General features: G+C 52.2%; 1 protein-coding gene across 4 annotated transcripts; it reads right to left on the minus strand.

Moving 5' to 3' along the window:
* Nucleotides 1–57: 57 nt before the first annotated feature.
* On the minus strand, nucleotides 58–27,806 carry baiap2b (BAR/IMD domain containing adaptor protein 2b). 4 transcript variants are annotated; one of them, XM_086139367.1, is made up of 16 exons: nucleotides 27,500–27,806; nucleotides 26,772–27,118; nucleotides 21,110–21,185; nucleotides 18,864–18,950; nucleotides 14,183–14,244; nucleotides 13,874–13,945; nucleotides 13,584–13,721; nucleotides 11,967–12,119; nucleotides 10,893–11,120; nucleotides 9,739–9,925; nucleotides 8,395–8,596; nucleotides 8,116–8,190; nucleotides 7,747–7,942; nucleotides 6,861–6,898; nucleotides 3,118–3,186; nucleotides 2,154–2,258 (listed from the first exon to the last, which is right to left on the minus strand). In XM_086139367.1, the coding sequence occupies exons 2-15, from the start codon at nucleotides 26,844–26,846 to the stop codon at nucleotides 3,129–3,131; spliced, it is 1,647 nt and encodes a 548-aa protein (XP_085995493.1). In that variant the 5' UTR covers nucleotides 26,847–27,118; nucleotides 27,500–27,806; the 3' UTR covers nucleotides 2,154–2,258; nucleotides 3,118–3,128. The 4 variants fall into 4 exon arrangements, with proteins under 4 accessions (XP_085995491.1, XP_085995492.1, XP_085995493.1 ...); XM_086139365.1 differs by lacking the exon at nucleotides 3,118–3,186 and having other exon boundaries at nucleotides 58–2,258; XM_086139368.1 differs by lacking the exons at nucleotides 2,154–2,258; nucleotides 3,118–3,186 and adding an exon at nucleotides 4,114–5,534 and having other exon boundaries at nucleotides 27,500–27,804.
* Nucleotides 27,807–27,969: the final 163 nt, after the last annotated feature.

Here is a 27,969-nt window from a genome sequence, read left to right on the forward strand (position 1 = left end):
AGAGTACCTCGAGTTCCTGGGACCACTCGGTGTCCACGAGACGTTCTGTAGGTTCTGCTTCCGGAAGTGATTCTTCATTTGGAGGGATGGGAAACCAAGACGAGGAACGGAGGAACCAGTGAGGAGCCAATCAGGAGAGAGAGTGGTGAACGCTGCCCCCTAGTGGTCAGAAGGAACCACCTGCAGCCACTTGCTGAGCTCAACTTCCAGCCAGTTTGAAAAGTAGCTTAGCATTGAAACGCCCAACCAAAGGCTATTTAATCGTATACACGCTATTTAATCGTGTAATAACTGCAGAATGAAACAAAGCGAAGTCAAATGGGAAACTGTGAACCTGCAACGAGCAAAACAGTGAAATAAAAATAATGTTTAACAAGATTCTTCTGTGACATCAAACAGAGGTGAGGAAGTGATTCCACTTAACAAGAAGTTATTCGCTTTGCTACCTTTGTGTCTTTATTTCACAAGAAAGAAAAAACTTTGAATTTCAAACAACTGATTTTTGAAGGAAAAGTATCGACACTTTTCACAGGATTATAAACGTGTAAAGCAAAACTGTGACTTCTTATATTCCAAGATTCTCTTCTCACTGAGTCTCACAGGAGAGTCGTTTAACCATCTGCTATGTTCACTGGCGTGATTCATTTTGCTGCGATTCATTGGTGTGATTCCTTTCAGACTGATTCATCAGTGTGATTCATTTTAGACCGATTCATCAGTGTGATTAATTTCAGACCGATTCATCAGTGTGATTCATTTTAGACCGATTCATCAGTGTGATTCATTTTGGATCGATTCATCAGTGTGATTCATTTTGGAGACATGAATTGGAGTGATTCTCTTTGGTGCGATTCTTTTTGTTGAGATTCATTTTAGAGTGATTCACTGGAACGATTCATTGGTCCAATTATTTTTGCTGCGATTCATGTTGGAGTGATTCAATGGTGTGATTTGTTTTAGACCGATTCATTGTTGTGATTCGCTTTGCTGCAATTCATTAGAGTGATTCGTTTTGGAGAGATGAATTGAAGTGATTCTCTTTGGTACGATTCTTTTTGCTGTGATTCATTTTGGGGTGATTCATTTTGGGGGTGATTCATTTTGGGGGTGATTCATTTTGGGGGTGATTCATTTTGTGATTCATTTTAGAGTGATTCACTGGAACGATTCATTGGTGTGATTCCTTTTGGTGCGATTCATTGACATGATTCATTTTGGAGTGATTATTAGTTGTGATTAATTGCGGTGCGATTCATCGATGCTATTCACTCGTCTGACTAAATTGGTGCGATTAACATGGCCTGGTGGTTTTGCACTTTGGATCCCAAAGCCCCAAATCAACTCCCATTAAAAACCTCACAACGGATCACAGGTGAGTCCCATGAAGTGTTTGGTCATTGGAGGAGCAGATCCTCGCTCAGATGACCACTTCCTGTGCTAGCATTGCTTACAGTTAGCAAAACCTCCATTTTGAGTCCTGGCTACTTTGATCTCTGCCGTCTGCCCGAGCGTCCTCCCAAAGTACCATCACTCTTCAGGAGTCTTGGAAACACACCTGGCATGGCAGACAACCATATTGGCACTGTGGGAAGGCTACGCTAACAGGCTAATCACCTGAAAATGTGCTAAAACTTCTGATTGTGCTGAAAATACAAATTCCCCGGATCTCTTTTGCGCCAGAGCAACAGCCTACAGCTAGCGTAACTGTTTCTAGCCTTGTTTGCAAGTGGAAACAAACCTAAGCACCTGAGGCTAAAGGCTAGCTAACGTCCACCTGGTGACACCCACTGGACCAGGCTAGCTGCTACCGCTGTATAGCCTATAGTACTGTGAAACTAACATTAGCATCATAGCGCCCAAACTAGTGACACTTGCAATGCCTACCGTACGAAAGATTTAGCCATTATCCTTCCGCGGCTATGATAATCAATGTACGACTCGGGGAATCAATGCATGCCAAGAAGTTAGCTTAGCGATTTTCTGCGAAGGCGTCGATCAAAGACGATTAACACAAATCAAACTCTCGCTTTGTTTACGTCTCAGATGTGGCTGATCGGATGGAGGTGGCCGTTCCCTCCCCGGGTCGGGCCCACCGTCACACCAGGGCAGGCGGCACCTCGTCCCCCAGGAGGGACGCCGTCTTCTCCAGGAGGTCATAGTGAGCTTCGTCCAGGCTGCCAGGTTCGGCTTCGTCTTCGTCGTCGGAGAGAGGCGGTTTGGTCGGCGCCTCCACGGCGGGTTCGTCCGGCGGGCCGGACCTGAGAGGAAGAAGGAAGAGGATCCATTTGTTTGGAAGTCATCCGGACGTGACGTAAATCTGGCCTGAGGAAGAAGGTAGGGGGCGCCATGCAGATGATGAGGCGTAAAACATGCAGTTCCTGAAACGAAGCGGGTGGCAAAAGAGATGGCACGTGAACCGGTGAGCCCGCCACCCTTGCTATGCGTGAAGCTAGCAAACACGAGACTTCGGTCACTTACGGCGATCCTGGGATCAGAACCGGGCGCACCGGAAGCCCGAGCTGGAGGGGGAATAACGAACAACGGCAATCCATTTTTAATCAACTAGAAACCTATTTGTAGCTTTGATAGCAAGCTATGCTAACCAGGGTGGCTAACAAAGCTAGTGTTCTCTCTCAACACCAAAACCCCATCCGAGTCTTCGAGTACATGTATGCTCCCTGTCAAGTAGGCAATAACATTTTACAGCTTCAGGAGAATCAACCAGAAGTCACATGATCTGCTGAACTTCACCGCTAGAGCAGGAAACAAAAAGCTAAACATGCAATATGGTGGCAACAGAAGCGCTGGGTCACGTGACAATGCCGACGAAAAGAAGATAACCCACACAAATCTGCTAAAACGTGGAGACAACGCCCCCTGGCGCGTTCCCTCAGAAGAAAGTCCCTCTAGTGGTCACGGCAGGGGGCGGAGCTACAGCCGGCGGGGCACTATGATGCCCTCCCCCAAAACAGAAGCAAACAAATCATCCATGAGGCTGCTGTAGGAGAATGTCCATGGTGTGTTCAAGGTCGGCGGGTGTCATGCAGGAACATGCATGCCCATGGAGTCCCAAGGAAATGGAGTCTGAGGACGTCTCTGGCCCCGGTATGCTCCTACCTTGGGTTCATCTAGTGGACAAAGAAGAAGCACTGGCAGCTTCCCATGGTTTGGACTCCACTTCTCTCTCTAGGGTAATTGAAAATGGGGGTGGGGGGGTAAAGTGGGTTGGGGGGGGGGGGGTCATGGGGCAGCAGAACAGACAAAACAGACAAAGGAACATTTCTACAAAGCGGGAAGGACAGTGATAGGAACCCTCAGGAACCCAAGTGGTATTTTCAAAGTTGTCACCATTCCCGGTTCTTGCTGGTGAGTTCGAACACTTCAGACGTTTCCATGGAAGTTCCCTTTTTCAGCCACGATCCAGGCGATAGCCAACTAGCCACGGCGCTAACCGACCCACCTCATTTCAAATATTTGCTTTATATCTTTGGTTCTACGGGAAGAACCCCGAAAAGCGTGACGCCAGACTTTCGCTTCCTGCTGCACCGACTCTAGATGTTTCGTCAGGAGGTGTTCGTAAGAATCGAGAGAAGCTCAGACAATAGCACCCTCGACTGCATGACATCACAACCAGACCTATGTGACATCATGACTTGACAAAATGTTGGCATTTGAGACCATCTGTGGAGGTTCTTGGATGTCCAAGTCTGGGAACCCACTTCCTTTCACCGGTATCCTGTTGGCTTGGTGGATGGGAGGTGCAGGTACAGTATCTGAGGAGGTTTGGGGGGGGGGGGGGGGGTCCTTCACTCAGTGGCAGATGAGCTGTTCTACTTGACCTTCCAGGCTCTTCCTGCTCCTGAGACTACCTTTGGACCTTTGGAGTCAAGTGTCAATGACTCACAGGTGACCCTCCCCAGACCCACCAGAGGAGCTCTGGACCACCAGGTGTCACAGGGTTCTCTATGGTTGACTTCCTACTCCTGCCCCCCCTCAACTATATTAAGGATATTAAGGACTTGTATGGGAAGGAGCAAGAAATCCATCTGATTGACCAGGAAGTATCACCACCCGCGATGGGTTCCCCTCCACTTCCTGTCCGATCAGATAGTTTTCTGTCATGCAGTCAAGTGAAGGGACAGCGGTATGCTTCTTGGTTTTTTTTGGGGGGAGCACATGTTGACCTCCCAGAGACCAGACACAGCAGAACCCGGACCAACGTCTTTATTCATCACAAAGACATGGAGACAAACACTTCTGTCTGGGTCGAGGCCGGACAAGGCCGGTTGAGGCTCGAGGCTACTGGACGGCGCCGCAAACATCACCGTTTTCAACGGGTTCCAAACGAACCCTTGAAATGGACAGTCATCTGCAGCGGGTCGGACCTTTCAATCAAAACGAGCTTTTCCGGACGCAAGGCCATCTCGGCGAATTGTTCCAATCAGAAGGGACTTGTATGCACAGTTTCCACGGAGCCACTCCCCCGTGATCCTGCCCTTCCTGCTTCCACAGGAAGTTGGACGGAGTGTTGAGGGAGGCGTGTCCCCGCCCAAAACCTGTCTGGCAACAAAGATGGACGCCTCTATGTTTGCGTACGCTGCCCCCTGGTGGTCTGGAGCACGAAACGGCAAGCTACCAAATGTACCCGTTGGTGAACTTTGAGGTACTTTGAGGACTCAACGGCGCGACTCGATGGGGTAACTTCACAAACGTACGCCGATGCTCATCGTCACGACAACGGCGGCGGACAGACGTCAACATCACCTGTCGCCGCGGTGAGAAGCTAGCAAAAGAAAAAGCCCATTCCTCGACCTCGTCCGGCCTCGCTGCAATTGACGGACACTAAGTCGTCCTCACACACACACACACACGCACACACAAGTCAGAAATATAGACTTTAATAAGGTGCGTTATTTATGTGTGTGTGTGTGTGTGTGTTAGCTAGCACGTTAGCACTTGATATGGCACGTCGATGTACAGTAAACATTCCCGTCACTACTGGTGTCGCACCAGCAGGGGGCGCTGTGGTGGTGGGGGGTACAAAAACCTCACAGCATGAAAGGTACTGTCAAATACTGCAGGAGCCAGTAGAAGTATGGGTTATAATATATATTTGTAAATATTTACTGTTTTGCACATCAAACAAATCCTCAGAGGAATCAGTACTTCTTACACCCTGATGTTTTTTTTTTTTTTTTGACGTTTTCTTTTATCTTACAGTCCATTTACATCAGATGGAAAAGCACTGACACACTCAGGAGCGCAGATGTGTGTGTGTGTGTGTGTGTGTGTGTAATAACAATAGTAATATAGTAATAACAGAGTAATAACGTGGTAATAACCACCGGCCGGGTACAAAAGACGTCTACATGCATGAAAGACGAGCAAAGATATGATTCTCCTCCATGAAAATGTCCGTCTCTGATTCTTCTGGTTGCGGCGGACGGGTCGGGGGGGGGGGGGGGTTATTGCCATGAGGATGGGGGAGGGAGGGGGGTCCTCACACTGTGGAAATCAATTTGCCCTCTGTGGAGCTGTGGACAAAGAGAGAGGGACAGGCGTCCAGGTCCGAACCTCAACTGAGACACACACACACACACACACACACACACACACACACACACACACACACACAGTGGTGTGGTGGGAGGAGCCAGAAGTGTTTTCACAGATGAATGGAGACAGGAAGGAGTGAAGCCAATGGAAGATGAACGTTGACAAAGATGAAACAGAAGCAGGAGCATGCTAGTGGCGGTTTAGCTGACGTCGTGTTAGCTAGCATCCAGTTAGCTAGCGTCGTGTTAGCTAGCATCCAGTTAGCTAGCGTCGGGTGGACACACCGCCGTAGAAACAACGGCGTCACAAACGCGTGGTCACGTAGCGACCGGTGGCCAAAGATGGCCGTTTTTTAGCTTAAAGCGTCTCCGTGGCGACGAGCCGATCGACGCGGGAACTACGAGTGTGTGATGAAGACGGACGTCCAGGGAGAAACCGCGGGACGAGGAGGGAGTAGAAACACCACTTCCTCTTCCTCCACCCCCCCGACAGCAGAAACCACAGCCAGATCATCTTTGAGGGAACACGAACCTCGGCTGGGAGAACCAGAGTCCAGATGGAACGCGATCTTGGAGACGGTGACGGTGGACAGAACGGGAGCTGCGTTAGAACGCCATTCAGGACGGAACTAGAGGTCATAGCAATGTGGATTCCGGTACAACACGATGCCAAGGAAAGTGATGTCATAGGAAAGTGATGTCACAGGAAGGTGATGTCATAGCAATGTGGATTCAGATACAACACGATGTCATGGAATGTGATGTCACAGGAAGGCGATGTCATAGGAAGGTGATGTCATAGGAAGGTGATGTCATAGGATGGTGATGTCATAAGAACGTGATGTCATAGGAAGGTGATGTCATAGGATGGTGATGTCATAAGAACGTGATGTCATTAGAAGGTAATGTCACAGGAAGGCAATGTCACTGGAAGGCGATGTCACAGGAAGGTGATGTCACAGGAAGGTGATGTCACAAGAAAGTGATGTGAGACTAAGGTGATGTCAAAAGGTGATGTCATAGGAAGGTGATGTCATAGGAAGGCGATGCCATAGGAAAGTGATGTCACAGGAAGGCGATGTCATAAGAAAGTGATTTGAGACTAAGGTGATGTCATAGGAAGGCGATGTCATAGGAAGGCGATGTCATAAGAAAGTGATGTCACAGGAAGGTGATGTCACAGGAATGTGATGTCACAAGATCGTGTCTGCAGTGTGTTCCACCCCCCCGCCCAAATGCCCGGGTTCTCCGTCGGCGCCGACCCCCCTGGACAGGAAGCTGGCGGCGTTCCCCGGCGTTCCTCACCTGGTGGGGAAGCGGTGCTCGTAGTCGTCGGCCGGCGGCTGCAGGACACAGAGCACGCGGTCATCAGTAACCATGACGATGACATCATCACCATCACAAACAAGTTCACAGGGCTGTCAAGGTGTGTGTTAAAGACACGCCGACGGGGGGTTATTGATCGATCGATCGGTCGACGGATCGCCGCGTGGACGTGAACATAACCGAAGTTACAAAACCTCATGATCTCCGCGTTATATAACGGAAAACACTCAATTATGGATTTGCTCTGATTCATATTTCAGACTCTCTCTCGCCCCCCGTATCCATGACAACAAGTGAATTAAACTCCTGTCAATCAAATGTTTCCAAAGTGAGCAAATGAAATGAGTCATTTCTTCTGTTTTCTTTTCCAGAGAGAGGCTGCTGGAATGATGCCTGCTGGTGTGTGTGTGTGTGTGTGTGTGTGTGTGTGTGTGTGTGTGTAAATATGACTGTCTATAGATGAGTGTGCATGCATAAAGATGTGTGTCTCAGTGTGTTTGTGTTGATGTTTGTGAGTGTGTGTGTGTGTGTGTGTGCGCGTGTGTAGAATTTATGTGTGTGTGTTTGTGTGCATGTGAGTGTAGATTTGTGTGAGTGCTGATTCATGTGTCTGTAAATGTGTATGTGTGTCTGTAGATCAGCGTGTGCATGTATGAAGATGTGAGTGTGGGCATGTGTGTGTGTAGAATTCATGTGTGTGTGTGCATGTGAGTGTAGATTTGTGTGTGTGTGTCTGTAAATGTGAATGTGTGCTGACAGTTGTGTGTGTATGAAGATGTGTGTTGATGTTTGTGTGTAGTTGTGTGTGTGTGCATATAGAATTCATGTGTGTGTGTGTGTGTGTGTGTGTTGCAGCCCCTCCCACCTGTGAGAATCCCGTCCCAGCAGCGAGGCTGTACGGGCGCTGCTGCCTGCCGTGCACTGTGGCGGCGGCGGCGGCGGCGGCGGCGGCAGCACTCTGTGCCGCCATGCGCGGGTGTCCGGCGTAGTCGGGGGCGGGCAGAGTCACGTCTTCACGTTCCAGAAGGTTCCCGGTGCTGCTGCTTTTCCCGTGCTGGAGGCTGAAAGACAGGGAACCGGCCGATCAGAAGATCGACGGCATCCGACCAATCACGGCCGTCACTGAGGCGAGGGGCGGGGCTCGTCTCATATGAACCCCTTTTTGGACCGAAGAACCTGGAGAAGATCTAGTCGGACCTTGTTAAGGTGAGGGCTTCGGAGGAGAAGGACCTACTTGTGGACTCGGAGTTGCCTCATGGTGTCTCCATCCTGGACCAGCCTGGTGTAGGAGAAGGGGAACCAGCCCCGCCTGCAGGACGGACGAGAAAACGCCACCGTGAGGATTCGTCCCGTCGCCATGACGCCGCCAGAACCCGGAGACGGCAAAGGCGGCGTCGGGTCCGAGAACATCTACGACGTCCGGAACGGTTCCGGGAGCCGAGGAGCTAAACAGGAAGACGTTCCCGCGAGGTGCGGGTCATGCTGGCCGACGGCGGCGGGCGAGGTGACCTACATCCTGGTCTTCTCGTTCTCGCCGTAGTGCCAGCCGTCGCGGGCCTCGGGCACCAGCAGGGTCACCACGTCGCCCTCGTTGAAGCTCAGAAGGGTGCTGTTGTCGCCGGCGGCGTGCGAGAAGATGGCCTGCACTCGGGTTCTGCCGTTCCTCTCCAGCCCGGCGGCCATGGAGCTGGAGCGGGGCAGCGTGCGGGTCTCCGCTGCAGGGGGCGGAGCCTCGGTCAACATGGACGACAACATGCTAAGAAGCTACGGCGGGACCTTGACTGAAGAGCCGCTTTGCTAGCAACGTCCTCCTCCATTTTCTACAGAGCGTCCTCCGCTCGCCATGTTTCCTTCACAATGTCGGCATGCTAATGCTAACGCTGTTTTTCATTCATCCAAACTTCTTCTCTGCTTCTCGGACCAGATCTTTGCTCCATTAGCGGCCGCCCCTTTAGCCGCATCAGCCGTCTTTAGCTCGTGCCTGATCTCCAGGATCGTACAGATGGTCCACCGGGCCATGTCGTAGCTTTGTGAGATCTAGCTATCGTTTCCTTCTTCAGATTGGGAGCCGTAATGAGAGCTAGCTTCTTGCGAAAGGCGTATCAAGAAGAAGATGAACAATGTAAATCACGTGGAATAGCACGTACGACCGCCGCTAAGCTACAACGCCACACACAAGACTCTGCTCGCGGGCCGATTTGCTAAAGCTCAGGCACGTTCGCAGGCTAACGCTATCAATCCCATCCAGACACTGCAATGCTATGTTTTTAAAGAAGCCAAATGTCCAAATGCACTTGAAAAATAACATAAAATAACACCTGATAAAAGAGAATGTCAAGAAATAAAGTGGTTTCATTCACCTTGAAGCCGGGAGGAGTTTTCTATCACTTCACTTACCGCTTAATGCTACAATGTGATGCTAAATGCTAACTGCTCCTTATTTTTAAACTCCATTTATGGACCGAGTGAAGCCGCTGCTCAAATTAGACCCAACAAACGTCCCTGACCGGCTTTGAACGCCTCTCTCGACGCCTCATGCCGTCCGCCGCACCAAATTTCCGAATTCCGAACCAAACTGAGGTCAACAAAGTTTTGTCTCATGACCTTAAATCCCCATAAACGTCTCCTGCCTTCTCACAAACAACATCTCAACCGCAACGACTTCTCCGTCCCTTCACGGACGAGTCCACGACACGCGCGCCTTCTTCCGCGATGTTCTCTAGGCTAGCTAGCGACGATGCTAACTCAGACCGCAAAGCTAAACTCTGGCTCAGATCTGGGAGGACTGCTAAGCTAATGCTCTTGGAGGTCAGGGTTCCACTGTGCTGTGAGCTTGCAGAAGGAGGCGGAGTCTTACTCAGCGTGGTCTTGCTCTTGGCGGGCGCCGCTTTGCGGACGGGCAGCGTGTTGGAGTAAACGTCCCCGCCGGGCCGCGGCGAGGCCTTGCCCGCCGCCGCCTTCCCCTCCACCCACTGCTGGTAGTCCTCGCTGCCGTGAGCGCCGGCCGTGCCGTTCATCGCCGGCATCGCCGCCTCCATCAGCCTCTGCGGGCGGCGCCACAATCACGCGTTAGCGCATCCCTTGAACGCGCTAACGGAAAAGTCATTACATAACAACTCCCCCTCCCTGCGTGGGGGGGGGATTTGGGTCAGGAAATGCTGATTGGTGAAAAGACTTGATTTGAGTGTGTGTTGATTCAACGATAAACACAGGGGGAGTACGGGGGGGGGGTGGAAGTTGGCAAAAAGGCTTTCAAAGGGTGCTTTTTAATCTGGGAACATTAATTGCTTCTGAATCCGCGGCGGAGATGCTAATTAGCAGTTTGAGCCAAAGGGAGGCTTTCATGTGGAAGCTGAAGGGTTCCACCCCCCAGTGTACCTCCACCCACCCCCCCAGTAATCATCCCGCAGGGTACAAAAGAAATCTAAAAAGCCCTTCTGAGGAATTAGCTACGCTAGCTTGCGGCTAGCTGTGCTAGCTTCAGTTCCGTGCTTGTGCTCATAGGACGCAAAGGCTAACGCTAGCTGAAGCAACTTACGACACTCTGGTTTCCTGTTCTCGAGGGTTCCTCTGAGGAGCACTTGGGCTACCCTGAGGGTTCTCTCTTCAGAAGGTTTTCCAGAGCTGCTAACATCCTCACCAAGTTTGCTCGGATGCTACAAGTCTCGTCTTTGGAACTCAGAGGTTCCCAGAGCCGTAAACCGATCGGCATAAGTTTACACCGCTCTGGGTTCCTCTTCTCCTGAAGAACCAGGAGCAATCTACAACTGCTGAACCTTGACCCCGGTTAACAATCAAGGTTCTCCCCTGAGAGAACCTCCCTGGAACCTTGAGAAGCCCGCAAGGAGTTGAAAGGTCCCATTTTTCATTTGCTCCAAAGGGACGTACCCTAATCTGGAAGCACCACGTTCTACCTGCTGTGATTCTGAGGGCCTCGGTTGCTCCTCTAGCGCCGACGCTAACTGTTCTAGAACCGCGGGACCTTCTGACCAGGGTCTCCAAGGAACTCACCTGCTGGCCCAGCCCCCCCCCCGCTCTGAGGGCCGCCAGCTCGGGGGGCACCGGCAGGGGTTTGGCCCCGGGCAGGGGCTCGGACCCGGGAAGGCCCGGGTGGTGGCCGGCGGCGGCGGCGGCGCCGCTCATCTGCTGCGCCAGGAAGACGGCCCGGTCGGGGAGCTTGTTGGGCTCGGAACAGGCCTGCTGCCACATCGGGATCTTCTGGGCCAGAAGCTCCTTCCCCTGCAGGAGACACCAGGCGGGTCACATGACCGTGAGTCAGACCGAGATCCTGCTCCGGCTACCTTCCATCACTCGACGTGCTCCTCCTGGGGAAAGGTACTCGGCAAGGTACCACCGACGAGGTCTGGAGATGCTAAACTTTTCCCACATTGAGGGTTCCTTTGGAGCCTATGGTGATTGAGGTGTTGAAGAACCTCAATATGCGGAGAACTTTCTAGATTAGGTACTGCAGACCTTCGACCCCCTCGCGTCCCACAGAGCCCAGTAACCTGGCCCGACAAGGCACCGAGATTATGAGCACTTTTTGAGTATCTTGAGCTCTGCTAAATATGAGCGCACCGCTGGGGATTATCTCCAGAGTCGGATCTGGACTTTCTCCAGACCCCCACCGGAGGACGGCTCCTGAGGATAAAGCTAGCAGGCAGCTAGCAGGCAGCTAGCTCGCTGCGCAACCACAGGAGGACAATGGCACGGCTATGATCAAGCTTAGCGAGAGTTAGCCGTCGCTATCTATTGCACATGTTAGCATGCTTACTGGTGGCTAACGTTAGCCTCTCAGACTCACCCTCTTTTTAATTTTGCTATCACTCGCTTCCGGATGTGGGATACGACATAAAACTAGGTTGGCGCCGCATGAATGAATGTCCTGACACTATAAACACTGGATCTGGACGCCGTTGACCACTTCCTGTTTATCATATCATATCAAAACAAGCTAGCCGGTTTCCTGTTTACGGCCCACGCTACAATGCTAACGACCACCAGCCTCGGCAGCTAAACGAACATAAACACTGGCGGTCGACGGCGAGGACTCGTCGCGGGCCGTTCGGACCAATCGGCTGTCACCTTGCCGTGGTAGGCGCCGCCGCTCTTGGCCACGGCGCACTGGCGGTCCACCAGGAAGCAGTACCTCCGCCGCTCCTCCGACAGCGCGTTCTTGTAGCCCTCGGCGATGTAGTTGTCCAGCTCGCTCTGCTTGTTGCTGATGGCCTCCACGAACTGAGGGACCAGAAGAAGAAGAAGAAGAAGAAGCTGAGAGACGCCGTCCACCACCAGGACATTCACCCTCTCATCCACAGCCAGGAGAACATGAGGAGAACATGAGGAGAACATGAGGAGAACCGCGAAATGATGCCTTCGCTGTCAGTGGGACGTTGGAGTTCTCGGTTCCCCGGTTTGTTGTGGATCCGTCAGAAACAGAGTCCGTGTCCTGGTTATGTAAAACGCCGGCGGTTGTGTAACAGGCTCCGCCCCCTTCCTGTCCCCGCCGTCGCCCACGCGGCAGACGCACGGCAGCGCGTCCTCCATCCCACACTCTGACAGGTACCTGAACGCACCGTGACCCTGGGAAACACTCACACACACACACACACCTCCCAACACACACCTCCACCTCTCAACATCTTATACACACACAAACACACACACACACACTCCTACAGACACACTCACCTATATGCCTATACACTCACACACACACGCCTCCTCCTAACACACACCTCCACCTCTCAACATCTTACACATACACAAACACACACTCCTACAGACACACTCACCTATACGCCTATGCACACACACACAGACCTCCACCTGCACACATACACCTAACACACACCTCCATCTCCACACACGCACACCTCCTCCTAACACACACCTCCACCTCTCAACATCTTATGTATACACAAACACACACTAACCTATATGACACACGCAGACTCCCAGAGACACACACTCACCTATATGCCTATGCACACACACACACACACCTCTATCTCCACACACACACACCTCCTCCTAACACACAACTCCAGCTCCACACACACACACCTCCTCCTTACACACACATACACCGCCTCCTAACACACACCTCCACCTCTCAACATCTTATATATACACAAACTCACCTATATGCCTATGTGCACGCGCCCACACACACACACACACACACACACACACACACACACACACACACACACTCTCAGATACACACTCACCTATACGCCTATGCACACACACACAGGCCTCCACCTGCACACATACACCTAACACACACCTCCATCTCCACACACATACACCTCCTCCAAACACACACACACACACACACACCTCCTTAGACATCCACACACCTCCTCCTAACACACACCTCCACCTCCTCCTAACACACACACACCTCCACCTCTCAACATCTTATATATACACAAACACACACTCACCTATATGCCTATGCGCGCGCACACACACACACACACACACACACACACACACACACACACACACACTCACCTATACGCGTATGCACACACACACACACACACACACACACACACACACAGACCTCCACCTGCACACATACACCTCCTTGGAGGTGTATACACAAGGTGTATACACTAACACACACTCACACCTATATGCCTATGCACACACACACACACACACACACACACACACACACAGGGTGCTGACCTGCAGCTCCTTGTCTCCATACTTTGCAGGGTGTTTGCTCCCCTGGCTCTTCCTCCTGAGCTTCTTCAGCTCCGCCTGACATTTCTCCAGACTCTCCCCTTTGCTCTTGTGCTCCATCTGGTACTTCTTCAGCGCCGCCTGCAGGGGGCGGCAGAGAGTCAGCGGAAGACCTCCGAGGAGAGGAAGACCTCCTCCTCCGTCCAAGACCTCCATGACATTTGGACCATCTGACTGTCAGCAGTCCTTCAAGCGTCCTGGAGCTCCAGGGTTCCTGGGCCGGAGGAACTCACGTTGAGGTAGCGGGCGTCCAGCTCCACCTTCTTCTCCAGCTCCGTCAGAAGCTCGTTGTGGAACGACTTCAGCTGCAGGACACACACACACACACACACACACACACACACACACACACACACGTGAGGGCGGAGCTTAACATGGGCCGGCTGTCAATCAACCAACCGTTGACCTTGTCTTTCACAACATGGAGAACAAACTCACACACACACTTAAAAAGGCCATGTTGTCTTCATTTTGATGGACGTCGGTAAGCCCCGCCCCCTGTGACATCACATCCCTCCCTCCAATCACAGCGCCCCACTCACCATCTCCTCCAGCTGGATCTGGATCTGCCGGTGGACCTCAGCCATCTGGAACAGGACCTCCCCTGTGGAGACCAGAAGGTCCGTCAGGATGAGGGACACACACACACACACACACACACACACACACACACACACACACACACACACACACACACACACACACTCCAAAGACGGTCATGCAGGTGAGTGTGTGTGGTTGCAGAATGATGGATGGGTGGAGGGATGAGGCGGCGCCATGGCAACAAGCAGGAAATAAAACAGGACACAAGAACATGCACTGAAAACAAAATCAATCAATAATCAGTAATCAATAAGGGGGTGTAACCCTCTGAGTATTCTGTCTGGAATATTCCCAGACTCTCCTCCTGGTCCCTGAATGCATCGCCGCCTTTGTAACCCCTAATTACCGATTGAATATTGATCATTGATCCTAATAATTGATTGATTTTCACTTGTGTGTATTTTCACCAAAAGAGCAAACAACGAGCGAGCTCTGGCTTTTCCAAGCTCCTTCCAGCCGCGTTTCCATGGCGACCGCCGCCGGAAACTGAATAAGCCCCGCCTCCCCGTCTCCGGGGGCGGGGTCACAGGGCCAAACCAAAGGTAATGTATGGAGGGGGGCCGGGGGGGCGAACCAAAGTCACTGTTCTTGGGGGGGGGTCACAGGGGGGGGGGTCACAGGGTCAAACCAAATGCAACATTTTTGGGGGGGAATAGAGGGCCAAACCAAAGGCAACTTATCGGGGGGGTTGAAGGGTCAAACCAAAGTTAAGATATTTTTTGGGGGGGGGGTCACAGGGTCAAACCAAAAACATTTTTTTAGGGGGGGTCACAGGGTCAAACTAAATTCGATGTTTTTGGGGGGAATTGAGGGTCAAACCAAAGTTAAGATTTTTGGGGGGGGGTCACAGGGTCAAACCAAATAGGTTTTTTTAGGGGGGGGGTCACATGTCAAACCAAAGTGAACATTTCTTTGGGGGGGAATTGAGGGCCAAACCAAAGGCAACTTATCGGGGGGGTTGAAGGGTCAAACCAAAGTTGAGATATTTTGGTTGTGGTTTGGAAGTCAAACCAAAAACGTTGTTTTCTCGGTGGGGGGGGTCACAGGGTCAAACCAAAGTCAATGTTTTGTGGGGGGGCTGGAAGGCAAATGGTGTCTGGAATTGAAATAAAAGTGGCGTCGGGAGGAAGAGGATGAGTCATGCGGCGGTCGGAGCCGGAGCTGGAGGTCCAGAGAGAAGATACTGAAGATACCTACATGCTGCCTCTTCTGAATATGCAATGCGTTCCACAGAAAAAGGAGCAGAAAGATCTGGTTGGAGCAGGAAGACGAGGAGAAACGGGGGGCAAAATAAAAGCCTTTGGGGAACTGGGAGGGGAATAAAACCCCCAAAATAAAAAACTTTTTTTAAAGGCGCCTTACAGTGGAAACACCAACACTGATTTTACGTGCAAAATAGGCACTTTATTTATCTCTTTACGTTGAAACATGATGGAACGGTCGTTTCTGGGACTCGACCTGCTGCCGCTGATGATGTCATCGCGAGGAGGGGGGGGTTAATAGGATTAATAAAAGTGCTGCGTTCATGAAAATGGGGGAAAAGGGGATTTAGGAGGTCAGAGGTTGATTAGGGGATGAAGGGGGGGGGCAGGGTTTGTTTTCTCTTTTAAAGTTGCACCACAATGCTAATAACGCAGTAATACCAGTGTAATAACAGTGTAATAGCACGTGAGCGCGTGAAATCACCTTTCCTGACCTCATTCTGTAACATTCATCATTTAACCCCCTGCGATTGGCTGATCACCAGACCAATCGAAGAGGAGAGTCGTGGACCTCCGGCTGCCAATCGGGATGCTTCTCGAGGAAGGAGATCGGGGAAGAACCCGAGCGACCCGGGGAACCTTCAGAACCAACAACCGGGCCTTTTGGAGGGTTCGTGAAGGACCAACTGTTTATGCTAGCCGGACAATGCTATGCTAATGTTTTGCCACGTGAGCTTTATCGTGACTGTTGTGTCCGCTGCCGCCGGGTCATGCGACAAGCTGCCGGCAGGCTAGCTGGTGATTTGTTTACCTTGGATACTCCAGAACGTTCTGTTAGCTTCGGGCTAACCCGCTCGTCGGGGTCACGCGCCGCCTGGGAACGTTCCCATGGAAACGACGCACTATGATTTTCTTAGCGACCTCGACGACCCCAGGACTCCCGTCAGACACACGGTATCCTCGCCTGGCGTTAGCGCCGCTGCTAACAGAAACAACAGGAAGGCGCTGGACACCAGATGTTAGCAGGAGCTAAAGGTGGCACCGATTCAAGAAGGAACAGGAAGTGAGAAACTTCCCAGCTTTAACGACAGACAGCTGATCAGGAACGTAATTAACGCCTCTTAAGGCCGTCAATCATCAAGCAGCCAATCGGCATCAAGGATCGACACTCCCTGAAGATCATCTACAACATCAGCGAGGGGGGTTCTCCTCCTCCAAGGAAGGAGGTCCTCCTGCCTCTGCAGCAGGACGCCATGTAAGAGGAGGTTCTCACAACAACATTACCCCCTTAATGTCGTAACAACAGTGTAATAACGTTGTAATAACGTTGTAATAACGTTGTAATAACACAATAAGGCCCATCGTGTCATCTGCCGCCGCCACCATGAGGGATGTAGGTCGTGATGTTCCCATCAACGTCAGAACAACGCCGTCAGAAACACCTCCAGGATCCGTCTCGGGGACGCTGAGCGGGCGAACGGCGGCTCAGCATTCAGGACACGGAGAAGCGTCCGCCGCTGCGCCGCTTACATAACGCCTCCCGTCTGTCGGCGAGAAGCTCCTCCGCCCACGACCACATCGGAATGACGGCCTCCAAATATGGTCGGGGAGGAAAACCGGAACTGCAGGTGCTTCCTTTTTTTTTTTTTTCCTTCTTCTGGATGTCCATATTTGGAGAACGGAAGAGAGACGCCGATGACATCACGGCGAGGAAGCCTTCGCTCGCCGCCCCCCCGCCTCCATCGGGCCGGGGGGCTATTTTTAGCGCGAGTCTCTCCCGGGGCTGCCGGCACCCCCACATCTCTGCGAGGACCAATCATCACGGAGGAGGAGGAGGTGGTGGAGATGGAGGAGGAGGAGGAGGAGGAGGCTCCGCTCGGTGTCAATGAACAATGAAAGGCTTGGTTTCCATGGCGACGCTTCCCATACAACCACACGTGTGACCTCAGAGGACCAGCAGGACCTTCCTGGACCAGGAGGAGGAGGAGAAACCCCTCCTGGTGTCCTCACAGGAGGACGTCAGGGTTTGGGAGAGCAGGTGGAGATGACAGGGTGAAGGGATGGATGGATGGATGGATGGATGGATGGATGGAAGATGGAAGATGGATGGATGGATGATGGATGGATGATGGATGGATGGATGGAAGATGGACGGATGATGGGTGGATGGTCAGATGTATGGAAGTGTTGATTGGTGGATGTATGGATGGATGGATGGAAGATGGATAGAAGGATGAATGATGGATGAATACTTGGACGTCTCTGGGGTGAAGACATGATGTTTCCTCAGGATGTGAATGAACGGTTTGAAGTCATGTGACCTTTGAATGAACGAGTGAACGTTGGATGTTTCAATGACATGAATGAACGAGTGAATGAACGCTCGGACGTGTGTGTGACGTGTCGACGAGTGTGAAGGGATGATGTTTCTTCAGGGTGTGAATGAACGAGTGAATGGTCGGACGTCCGTCTGACCCCAGTGATGGACCCGCCTCCCGTCCAATCAGAGCGGGGCGTTCTCCTCCAGCAGGTTCATCCAGAATTTCTGGTATCTTCCATCCATCTGGTGATCTAACATGGCGGATGGCGACTTCTCCTGACGAAAAATCACGTCGCCTCCTGGTTTCTCCTAGGTGTCCTCCAGGGGAGGAGACCACCACTTCCAGGAGAAACTTCTCAAGAGTACTTCACCCTAGGTTCCTCCAGGGTTCAACCTCAAGAACTTCAGACGGACCCGTGGCTCCAGGTCACGGCTCCATGAAACTCAATGAGTCGTCTTGACACCTTCACGAAGCCTCTGGTCTTCAGATCCTCCTCCTTGTGTGTTTGGAGGCCAGGAGAAGGTCACGGGCGGAGATGGACCCGGACAGAACCGGAGGGTTCCACAGAGGGGGAACGTCGTACCAGAGGAGCAAGAAGAGACCGAGATCAAGATGGTGACAAACTGGATGGCGGCGGAAGGGAGGGGCTCGCCGTTTCCACTTCCTGTCCTCACACATCGTCACGGTAACAGAACCAGACCCGAGCGGTACCGGACGACACCGCAAGAAGTCACGTGACCTGACGGAAGGGTTCCGATCGGCTGGATCGTCACCATGTGACCTCCAGCTTTTGCCTCCTGGTAGCGCCGCCACCAAAAAAGGTACTTTCCGAAGGCGAGGCGAGAAGCAGTTGGGCTTTTTGGGCGGTTCTTTTCAGAACCGACCCGGGTCCTGGTTCCTCGAGGTCTGGGAGGCGGGACTAGAACCCCCCCCTTGCAGATCACACTCTCCCCACTAGGAGGGTAGGCTCGAGTCTCAGGTCTCAGGTGGTTCACCGGCTGCCCCTCCCGACCCCCTCGAGCCCGTCCGGCTGCGCTGCCGGTCCGCCGGCGCCGCCCGGCGAGTGGCGCCGCAGCTCGGCCACGACCAGGACTCACCAAGATCCTTAGAGCCTTGACTGTCGCTGGCCATCTCGCCCATCCGCACCAGAGCGTCGAAGTAGCCCTTTGCAGCGGAAGTGACACCTGGAAACATGGAAGCAGTGGGCGTCAGAACAACGCTGCCGACTCAAAACGCCCCTCGCCGCCGTCGTCGTCGTCCTCCTCTTCTTCTATTCCTCTGAGAAGCCCCGCCCCCTCCCGCCCGCCCGCCACCCCACCCCCTCCCCGCAGCGAGGTTGGTCGTCGGGGAATGGAAAACGAAAGGCGACAGGCAAGAGAAAGAAAAGCTCTATGGAGGCGACTGCGGGGGACAGACCGGCCTCGAGGGCCAAGCGAGAAGCTCAGGCTAGGAGGCGAGAAGCAGATCGGCAACCCGGCAAGAGACGCCAGAGAACGAGAAGCTCCCGTCGAACAGCTGGCGCCTGAATGCACCGCGTGGACTCGGGATACACCTCCGAGAGGCGCTAGCCCTTCAGGCCGGCGGATGGCAGCAGACGTACACAAAGCGGCGGCAGCAGCGGGTCCGGGCGCGAGGTGGTATGAGGGGCGTCAGGAAGCCGGGGCAGCAGACAGGAAGCCACCGCTAATCGACAGAACCTGAACCGGCGCTCCCACAGGGAGGCCATCAAGCGGCGCTAACTCCATCACCGGCGACGAGGACCATTCGCCAGTCGGGAACCAGTCGGGAACCGATCCTTGCCGAGTCACGACAAGGTTTCACAGCAGGAGACGGGACCAAGACCTCAGGAACATCTGCTGGTTTAGGTACTTCTTCAAGATGCGCAAGGGAAAGACTCTTTCCCTCCATTGCACTGATGGTACCAACGGTATGCCTGAGGTACCACTGCTCCAGGAGGTCGTACGAATCCTGATCTCCAGCAGCTCACGTGACCCGTCTGTACCCAGGACCAGGACTCTGTCCGGCAGCTCGGCCCGAGGCCTGCGACCCATGAACTCTGTCTTCACCTTCTGAACGTCCACTGACAACCTGACAACACTCCTCCCTGGACCTCCAGGGTCAGAACTTCACCAAAGTCCTCACCAAAGCAGAGGAACTCCAACTAATAATCTGCCTGTCTGCACTGAGGACTCGGTCTGGAAGCTGCTCAGGAGACCAGGACCCCGTATGCTAACGGCTAACGCCGAGCGCTAACCGTCCGTCCCCATGGAGGATGCTCCTCAGACGTACCTCGCTAATTCTGGAGCGCAGAAATGTCTCGAAAAACAACAAGAGCTACGACCCGTCACCGGACTTCCACCGGGTCACATGACCGACCGTGTGACCGCACTGACAATGGCAGCAAAGCGGCGAACGACACGCCGCCATCTTGGATCCGGTTCAAATTCCGCCACGCGGAAGTCGACAAAGTATTCGCCCGATCGGGGACGTCCAGGAAGTGAGGCGCCGACAGAGGGAGGCTGGAAAAGCGGCGTGACATGAACGCCGCCGCCGCCGCCGCCAAGACCTCCGGCGGAATCACGTCGCCATCGGCGGCGCCTCGTCCTCTGAGAGACGACCCACTTCAAGCTCAGAGAAAGGAAGAGGCGGCGGCGGCGGATCCCGAAGACAAAACCTCGCTCTACATCCGCCATCGACGAAGGCTAATCCCCGCGACGGGGATATTTTTAGCCTCGTCCATTAGACGGCGGCGGCACTTCCTGCCGAACGGCGAGCCGTTACCAACACTTTAATAAAGCAGAAGGCGGCCTGTGTGTGTGTGTGTGTGTGTGTGTGTGTGTGTGTGTGTGTGTAAACACACTGCTGCCATTGTGTGTTTCTGTAAAGGTGTGAGGCTGCCAGAAGCCCCGCCCCCCAGCGTGATTGGCTAGAACCCGCCGTGTCGGTACAGAACCTGAAGGCGGCGCTACAGAATGGAACAGAGTGGGTCGCCATGGCGACCGTTCGACTGGCGCCGTCCCACCCCGGTTCCTCCGCACGGAACCCGGAGCTTCGGACTCCTCGCCTTCGGATCTCCTCGGCTCGTCCTGGATGGCGGCGCCGCCGGTTCCCCGGGGGGGCGGAGCTTCTTCTCCGCTTCTTCTTGTTCTACTTCCCCCCCCCAAACACAACATGGCGGACACAGGAGGACAGACGGACCTGGAGAACCTCCAGGAGGTTCTGGTGGAGCAGGGATGGAGCAGAAAGGAAGCAGCAGGTCGGGCGGCGTGGAGAGATGGTGGCGGCGGAGCGAGAAGAAGAAGAAGGAGGAGAAGAAGAAGGAGGAGGAGGAGAAGGTACTCACTGGTCAGCGCCTTCTCGTAGCTCTTCCCCATGGCGATGAAGTTCCTCAGGCAGGGGTTGAACTGCTCCATGATGGACTGGAAGACAGAAGAACAACGGCAGCTCCGGTTGGTCGGCAGGCGGCGAGGAGACGGAGGAGCGGCGAGATTTACTGGGGCATCACACACACACACACACACACACACACACACACACACACACACACACACACACACACACACACCTCGACACAGGGCTGAGCCAACCAGGACGAGGAGGAGGAGGTGTGAAGGAGTGAAGGAAAAGGGGGGCCGCCGGGGCGACAAGGTCAAGAACCAAAATAACTTTGCCCCGTGCACGCCCCGTGCACGCCTCGTGCACGCCTCGTGCACGCCCGCGGCGGGGGGGCAGGTGGGCGTGGAGATGGGATGGAGGTGGACACGGAGTCCAGAAGGTTCCTCAGGTGGAGATACGAGAACAGCGAGGCTTAGCAGCTAGCGGACAGCTATATTTTTTTTTAACTTCCCGTTAGCATGCAACTTAGCAAGTAGCTAAGTGTTTTTTTAAATATTTTTTAAACATAGCTGCTTGTGAGCATGCAATTTAGCAACGTCGCATGCTAGCAGGTAGCTAAGTTCCTAATACTGGAAGGTTTTTTTTAACTTAGCTTCCTGCTCGCATGCAACTTAGCTAAGTTTCTGATTCTAGAAGTTTTTTGTAACTAAGCTTCCTAATAGCTCGCAACTTAGCAGGCAGCTAAGTGTTTTAATTTTTAACTAAGCTGCCTGCTAGCATGCAACTCAGCAAAGTTTCTAACACTAGAAGTTTTTTTAACTAAGCTTCCTAATAGTATGAAACTTAGCAAGTAGCTAAGTGTTTTTTTTAATATTTTTTTAAACATAACTGCTTGTGAGTATGCAATTTGGCTAAGTTGCATGCTAGCAGGTAGCTAAGTTCCTAATACTAGAAGGTTTTTTTAACTTAGCTTCCTGCCAGCACACAACTTAGCCGGCAGCTAAGTTGTATGATAGCATCAAAGTTTTTTTTAACTTAGCTTCCTGCTAGCATGCAACTTAGCTAAGTTTCTGATACTTGAAGTTTTTTTTTTTTTACTTAGCTTCCTGCTAGCACCCAACTTAGCCGGCAGCTAAGTTTTTTCTTATTTTTTAACTAAGCTGCCTGCTAGCATGCAACTTAGCAGGTAGCTCATGGTTCTCAAGGTTCTCTGGACCAGGGACCACAGAAGAGGCTGGTTTGTGGGACACACACACACACCCACACACACACACACACACACACACACACACACACTCCCCTCAAACCCCCATTACATAACGCAGCCGGCTGATTGGCTCCGGACGCTAATGGCTGTCCTGGCGTTCGCCGCCGCCAGGAGGAGAGAGAAAGCCAAGCGAGGGAATATGGAGGATGAAGAGACGCCACACACTCATGTCACATCACACGGTGTGTGTGTGTGTGTGTGAGAGTGTGTGTGTGTGTGTGTTATATAACAGCTGATGAGCAGGTTCAGCCTGGTTCTTTCCCTCTGCCACCCTTTGGATTGTTTATTCTGACACGAGAATAAACACACACACACACACACACACACACACACACACACACACACACTGTAACTCCAGGACCTTCTGTTCTGTTGCTCTAGTTTTGATTCTCAAACTCTGGTAAAAACCCTGTCCAGATGCAGGACCTGCTCCGCTCCTGCAGGTTCTGAAACGCAGCATGAGTCACCTGTCAATCATCCTGGAGCCGCCGCTAGCCGGACGCGAGCTAATCGCTAGCGATTAATCTGGACGCTCGTAATCTGATTAACATTCCAGGAGGGATGGAGGCGCAGAGAGACGTCTCTTTGTTCAGGACTTCCAGTCGGCCGACGGCTTCTCTGAGCCGGACCAGAACCGCAGCGCCGACCGCGTGACCACGTTTCCGCCGGACGGGTCGCCGCGAGAGAATCTGAGGGTTCCCCGACTCATCCTGGACTCGTCCGTTCTGGTTCTGGACCAGGAGGTCCCGGCAGGACCCCCTCCTGCCCCCCCACCGCCAGGAAGGGTCTAAAAATAGAAGCGCTCTTCTTGCCTCTCTGGATTATTTCCTACTTCACCTCTTTTCCATTTCTCAGTCACTTCACAGCACAGATCAAATTATTATTCCAAACACACACACACACACACACACCACTGTGTACAAGTGTGTGTGTGTGTGTGTGTGTGTTACGCTGCGGTTCTGCAGCTCGGAACCGGACCGTTCCAAAGACCTGCTGCCAAAGCATCCACATCATGAGTTCAAGGTCCCGTGGAACAAAAAGGCCCAGGCAGATGTTCAGTGTGTGTGTGTGTGTGTGTGTGTGTGTGTTCCAAGCAGATGCCGGAGTTACCCGTTCGTTTCCCTGCTGTCAAATCAAAGGGTCGTTTGGATTTCTAATAACTTTTAAAAGTTCAAATTCATCCTTCGGCGCGCACACACACACACACACACACACACACACACACACACACACACACACACACACACACACACACACACACACACACACACACACACACACACACACACACACCTAGCTCAGCAGGTAATAATGAAGCCACATGGTTGCCTTTACAGTCATTTACACCACAACATGAAACCACACACACACACACACACATTTTGGCACACACTCACTCACTCACTCACACACACGTGTGGGAGGAGCCACAGCTTGTTTACACGCAAAAACGTATATTCCAACATGTTTGTCATAGTTTCCCTGCCGGTGTGCAGAACCCACACACACACACTATAACTAAACACACAATTCTGACAATAGTGTGTGTGTGTGTGTGTGTGTGTGTGTGTGTGTGTGTGTGTGTGGGCACATTCACGACACGAGTTCCACCTGTTAAAAACACGCCCAAGGTCGTGCGCTGAAGGTGGTTGCCATGGAGATGATGGGTGGGAGTGGGGGGGCGCGGTGAGCCGCTGGGAGGTTTGTCCAGTGGCCAAGGTGTGTGTGTGTGAGAGGGAGCCATGACCTCCCACCATTATCTCACACACACACACACACACACACACACACACAGTGCCTTCCATGTATCAACACTTATTATAACATGGTGACAAATATCTGGCAGGAAATGAAAGATCAGCAGAAGCTCCAAAGCTCCTCTGGAGCTTCTGGTCCACGCAGGGCCGGAGCTGAAGGTCACACCTCCGTGGGAATCACAGGTCCTTCATCTCCTCCAGTTAAACACAGCAGAGCAAACACTGTGGCAGCAGGAATGTGGCTCACACACACACACACACACACACACACACACACACACACATTCGTGACTCAATTTCATATATAATTCCCTCTCAGAGAAATCCATTCATATCTGGATCTTGGTTCCTGCTCATGGAGGCGGGGCTTAACCTCAGCGGGCAGCTGTCAATCATCCAACCAACCGGAGTGTTTGGACAGGGTGGGAAATCTGGAGAACCCAGCAACACACACACACACACACACACACACACACACACACACACACACACACACACACACACACACACACACACACACACACACACACACACACACACACGTCCATCATTCTCTCATCAGAAGCTCAGACGCCCAGCAGACTCTTGTCATGGGTCACTGGCGCTGTGTGTGTGTGTGTGTGTGTGTGTGTGCACTGCAGACTGACAGCTGAGTCGCAGTAATTCAGCAACACAGTTCTCACACACACACATGCACACACTGCCTCCTCATTACCAACACCATTTCTTGTGTGTGTGTGTGTGTGTGTGTGTTGCTGGGTTCTCCAGGTTCTCCATGTTCAGCCCAGAACCATCAGGTTCTCCTGGACGGCGGCTGCCTGGATGATTGACAGCTGAGCCCCCCCCCCCCCGCCACTGAGCAGCTGCTTCGGCGCCGCAGCCGTGGAAGAATCTGAGCGACAATAAACTCAAGCTGCAGCAGCCGGGGGGGCCGCCGCCTCTTACATAACCCCTCTCTCTCTCACACACACACACACACACACACACACACACACACACACACACACACACACACACACACACACACACACACACGGATTTCCCAGGAGGAGATGAGTGGGCGGAGCCAGGAACAATAATAATAATAATAATAATGATAATCTAGGATCATCTGGGAGGAAACTTCCAGGGTTTTCTGTCTTTTCATTGAAGCTCATCTGCTTTACACACACACACACACACACACACACACACACACACACACACACACACACACACACACACACACACAGGAATCAATTAACAGACCGTGGATAATAATCCAGCCACCGCGTCCAAGGAGTCGACAAACACACAGATGGTGTTTGTTCAACAAACACAACAACCTGAGGGGATGAACACACACACACACACACACACACACACACACACACACACACACACACACACACACACTCTGAGTCATTGGCCCTCAGCAGGTGTTTGAATCTCCAGACTTTGATGTTCACAAAGACATCGAGAAATGAAATAAATAGAAGCAGGAATGAATGAATGAATGAATGAATGAATGAATTCCCCTCAAATCGGATGAAATAAAATTGATAAAAAAATTAAAAAAATATGTTAAAAATGAAAAATTAGAAAAATGGGATCTCGTACAAAAATCGGAAGAAAAAAAAAACAGTTAAATAGAAGATGAGGTGAACACATGAGGACATGAATGCATGAACATGTGAAGATATGAACACATGAGGAGAGGAAGAGAGAACATGGAGGAGAGACGGAGCACGGAGGTGAACACGTCAACATGGACACATGTGGACATGAACACGTTAACATGATGACATGAACATGAACACATGAACACGTCAACATGATGACATGAACATGAACACATGAACATGTAAACATGAACACATGAGGACATAAACATGAGGACATGGACGTGAACACGTGAACTGGTGATCATGTGACCATGAGGACATGAACATGTGAACATGTGAGCTCATGAACACGTGAACATGAACATATGAACATGAACATGTAAACATGAGCACACGAGGACATGGACATGTGAACATGAACATGTGAACATGAACACGTGAACATGGACATAGTCATGTAGTCACGGGACATGAACGTGTAAACATGAACATGTGAACATGAACACACGAGGACATGGACATGAACACGTGAACATGAACATGTAAACATGAGGACATGGACATGTGAACATGAACATGTGAACATGAACATGTGAACATGAGGACGTGAACATGTGAACTCATGAACACATGAACACGTGAACATGAACACACGAGGACATGGACATGAACACGTGAACATGAACATGTAAACATGAGGACATGAACATGTGAACTCATGAACACATGAACACATGAACATGTAACATGAACACATGAGGACAGGGACACGTGAGGTCCGGAAGTGCTGGCTCCAACCCGAACCGCCGGCCGGAAGTGGCACCTCCGGTCCGGGTCGGTCCCGGTCCCGGTCCCGGCGGTGCAGGGTTAAGGAGTCCGGTCCCCTTCCGGCCAGAGCGGAAACCCCGGGCACCCCGGGCGAGAAGTCACGCGGCGGCCGGAAGTAACGACCCGGTTCCGGTTCCGGCTCCCGGGAGGCGGTGCGGTCGGTCAGAGCTCTTCCTCTCGCCGGAAACCGGTTCCGCTCCCCCCCCCGCTCACCTTGTAGACGTTCTCCGTGATCCGGTGCACCTCGTCGGTCCGGGACATCCTGGCGGGAGGTTCCGGTGCGACCATAAGAACCGGCGTCCTCTCGGCGGCGGCGGCTCCGGTCTGCCGCGGACGGCGGGATCCCGCCTTTTATAGGCGCGTCCACGCCGGCGCCCCACGCACGGCGGCGCAGAGGCGGACCAGTCACCGGAGGGGGTGTGCGTGTGCGTGTGCGCGTGGTGGAGCGCGGGCGCGGGACGCCTTCACGGCCCCCGGGAAATGACGGCCGCCGCGGCGCGGGAAACGCGGGTTTTCTATTTCCGGTCAGGAAGCGGAAACATCCGGTGGAAAAGGATTTTCTGTCAATTAATGAATTGAGAGGGAAAAAAAAATAAGGTTGTCAAAATAAAAGATATTCAGAAGAAGTAAACAGAATCAAACAATAAAAGATTGATGAATAAAACGGATCATAAAATGTAATTTCCTACTCGGAATTTTAAAAAAGGACGGATTAAACATTTTACAATGATAGATTCACGATCGAGTAATAAAATCAAATGATTATTCATTATTTGGTTGATACGATCGATCAGAAAACTCTTGATTTGAGTGGAAATTGATGTTTTCCTTTCTTCAAAAAAAAAGTAAATATTTCAGCATCAGATCCAATTTAAATTAATTCAAATATTTTGATGTCTTGATATAAAATAGATTTAAAAAAGAAAAAATCTATATCTCACGTTGACGGGCCGGTCGGCTGATTTCCGAGGGTCCGTGAAGGCGTCAGGCTCCGCCCCCTTCTGCCGCCGCATCACGCCGCCTCCGCCGCCGCCATTCATCCGCGCGACCGGAAGGAGGAGAGGAAGAGGAGGAAGAGGAAGAAGAGGAGGAGAGGAAGAAGAGGACCTTGCTCGCTGAAAAACATGATTTGGATCATCTTCCAAGATTGACCGTCGCCGCCATTTTTGTAGTTTTTACAGATGGACGGCTGGATTCTCCCCCCCCCTTTGTAGTCCAATCCTGAGAGAATGAAGTCAAATCATCATTGATGTGTTTTTCTGTCTCACTTCCCAGGATCCAGGACCTCCTCTGCTGCTCTCCAGGTTTCTCAGGAATCCTCCCGAGGGGTCGTGACCCCTGAGGGGGTCTGGACCGGCTCCCCTTGAGCCCCGCCAGGTAGGGAGGACTTGAACCTGGACCTCCTGCGGGT

This window comes from Fistularia commersonii, chromosome 32 (assembly GCF_037954325.1).
Source record: "Fistularia commersonii isolate RoL2024-O1a breed Wild chromosome 32, RoL_Fcom_v1.0, whole genome shotgun sequence".
Classification (NCBI taxonomy): domain Eukaryota; kingdom Metazoa; phylum Chordata; class Actinopteri; order Syngnathiformes; family Fistulariidae; genus Fistularia; species Fistularia commersonii.

Bases quoted from the DNA above. Each gene is read 5' to 3' on its own strand.
- baiap2b (XM_086139365.1), bottom strand. From the start codon at position 26,846: ATGGTCGCACCGGAACCTCCCGCCAGGATGTCCCGGACCGACGAGGTG. The intron at 21,186-26,771 runs GTGAGCGGGGGG...TCTGTCTTCCAG, and splicing joins TCACGGAGAACGTCTACAAG to TCCATCATGGAGCAGTTCAA. The intron at 9,926-10,892 runs GTGAGTTCCTTG...CGCCGCCCGCAG, and splicing joins GGGGGGGGCTGGGCCAGCAG to AGGCTGATGGAGGCGGCGAT.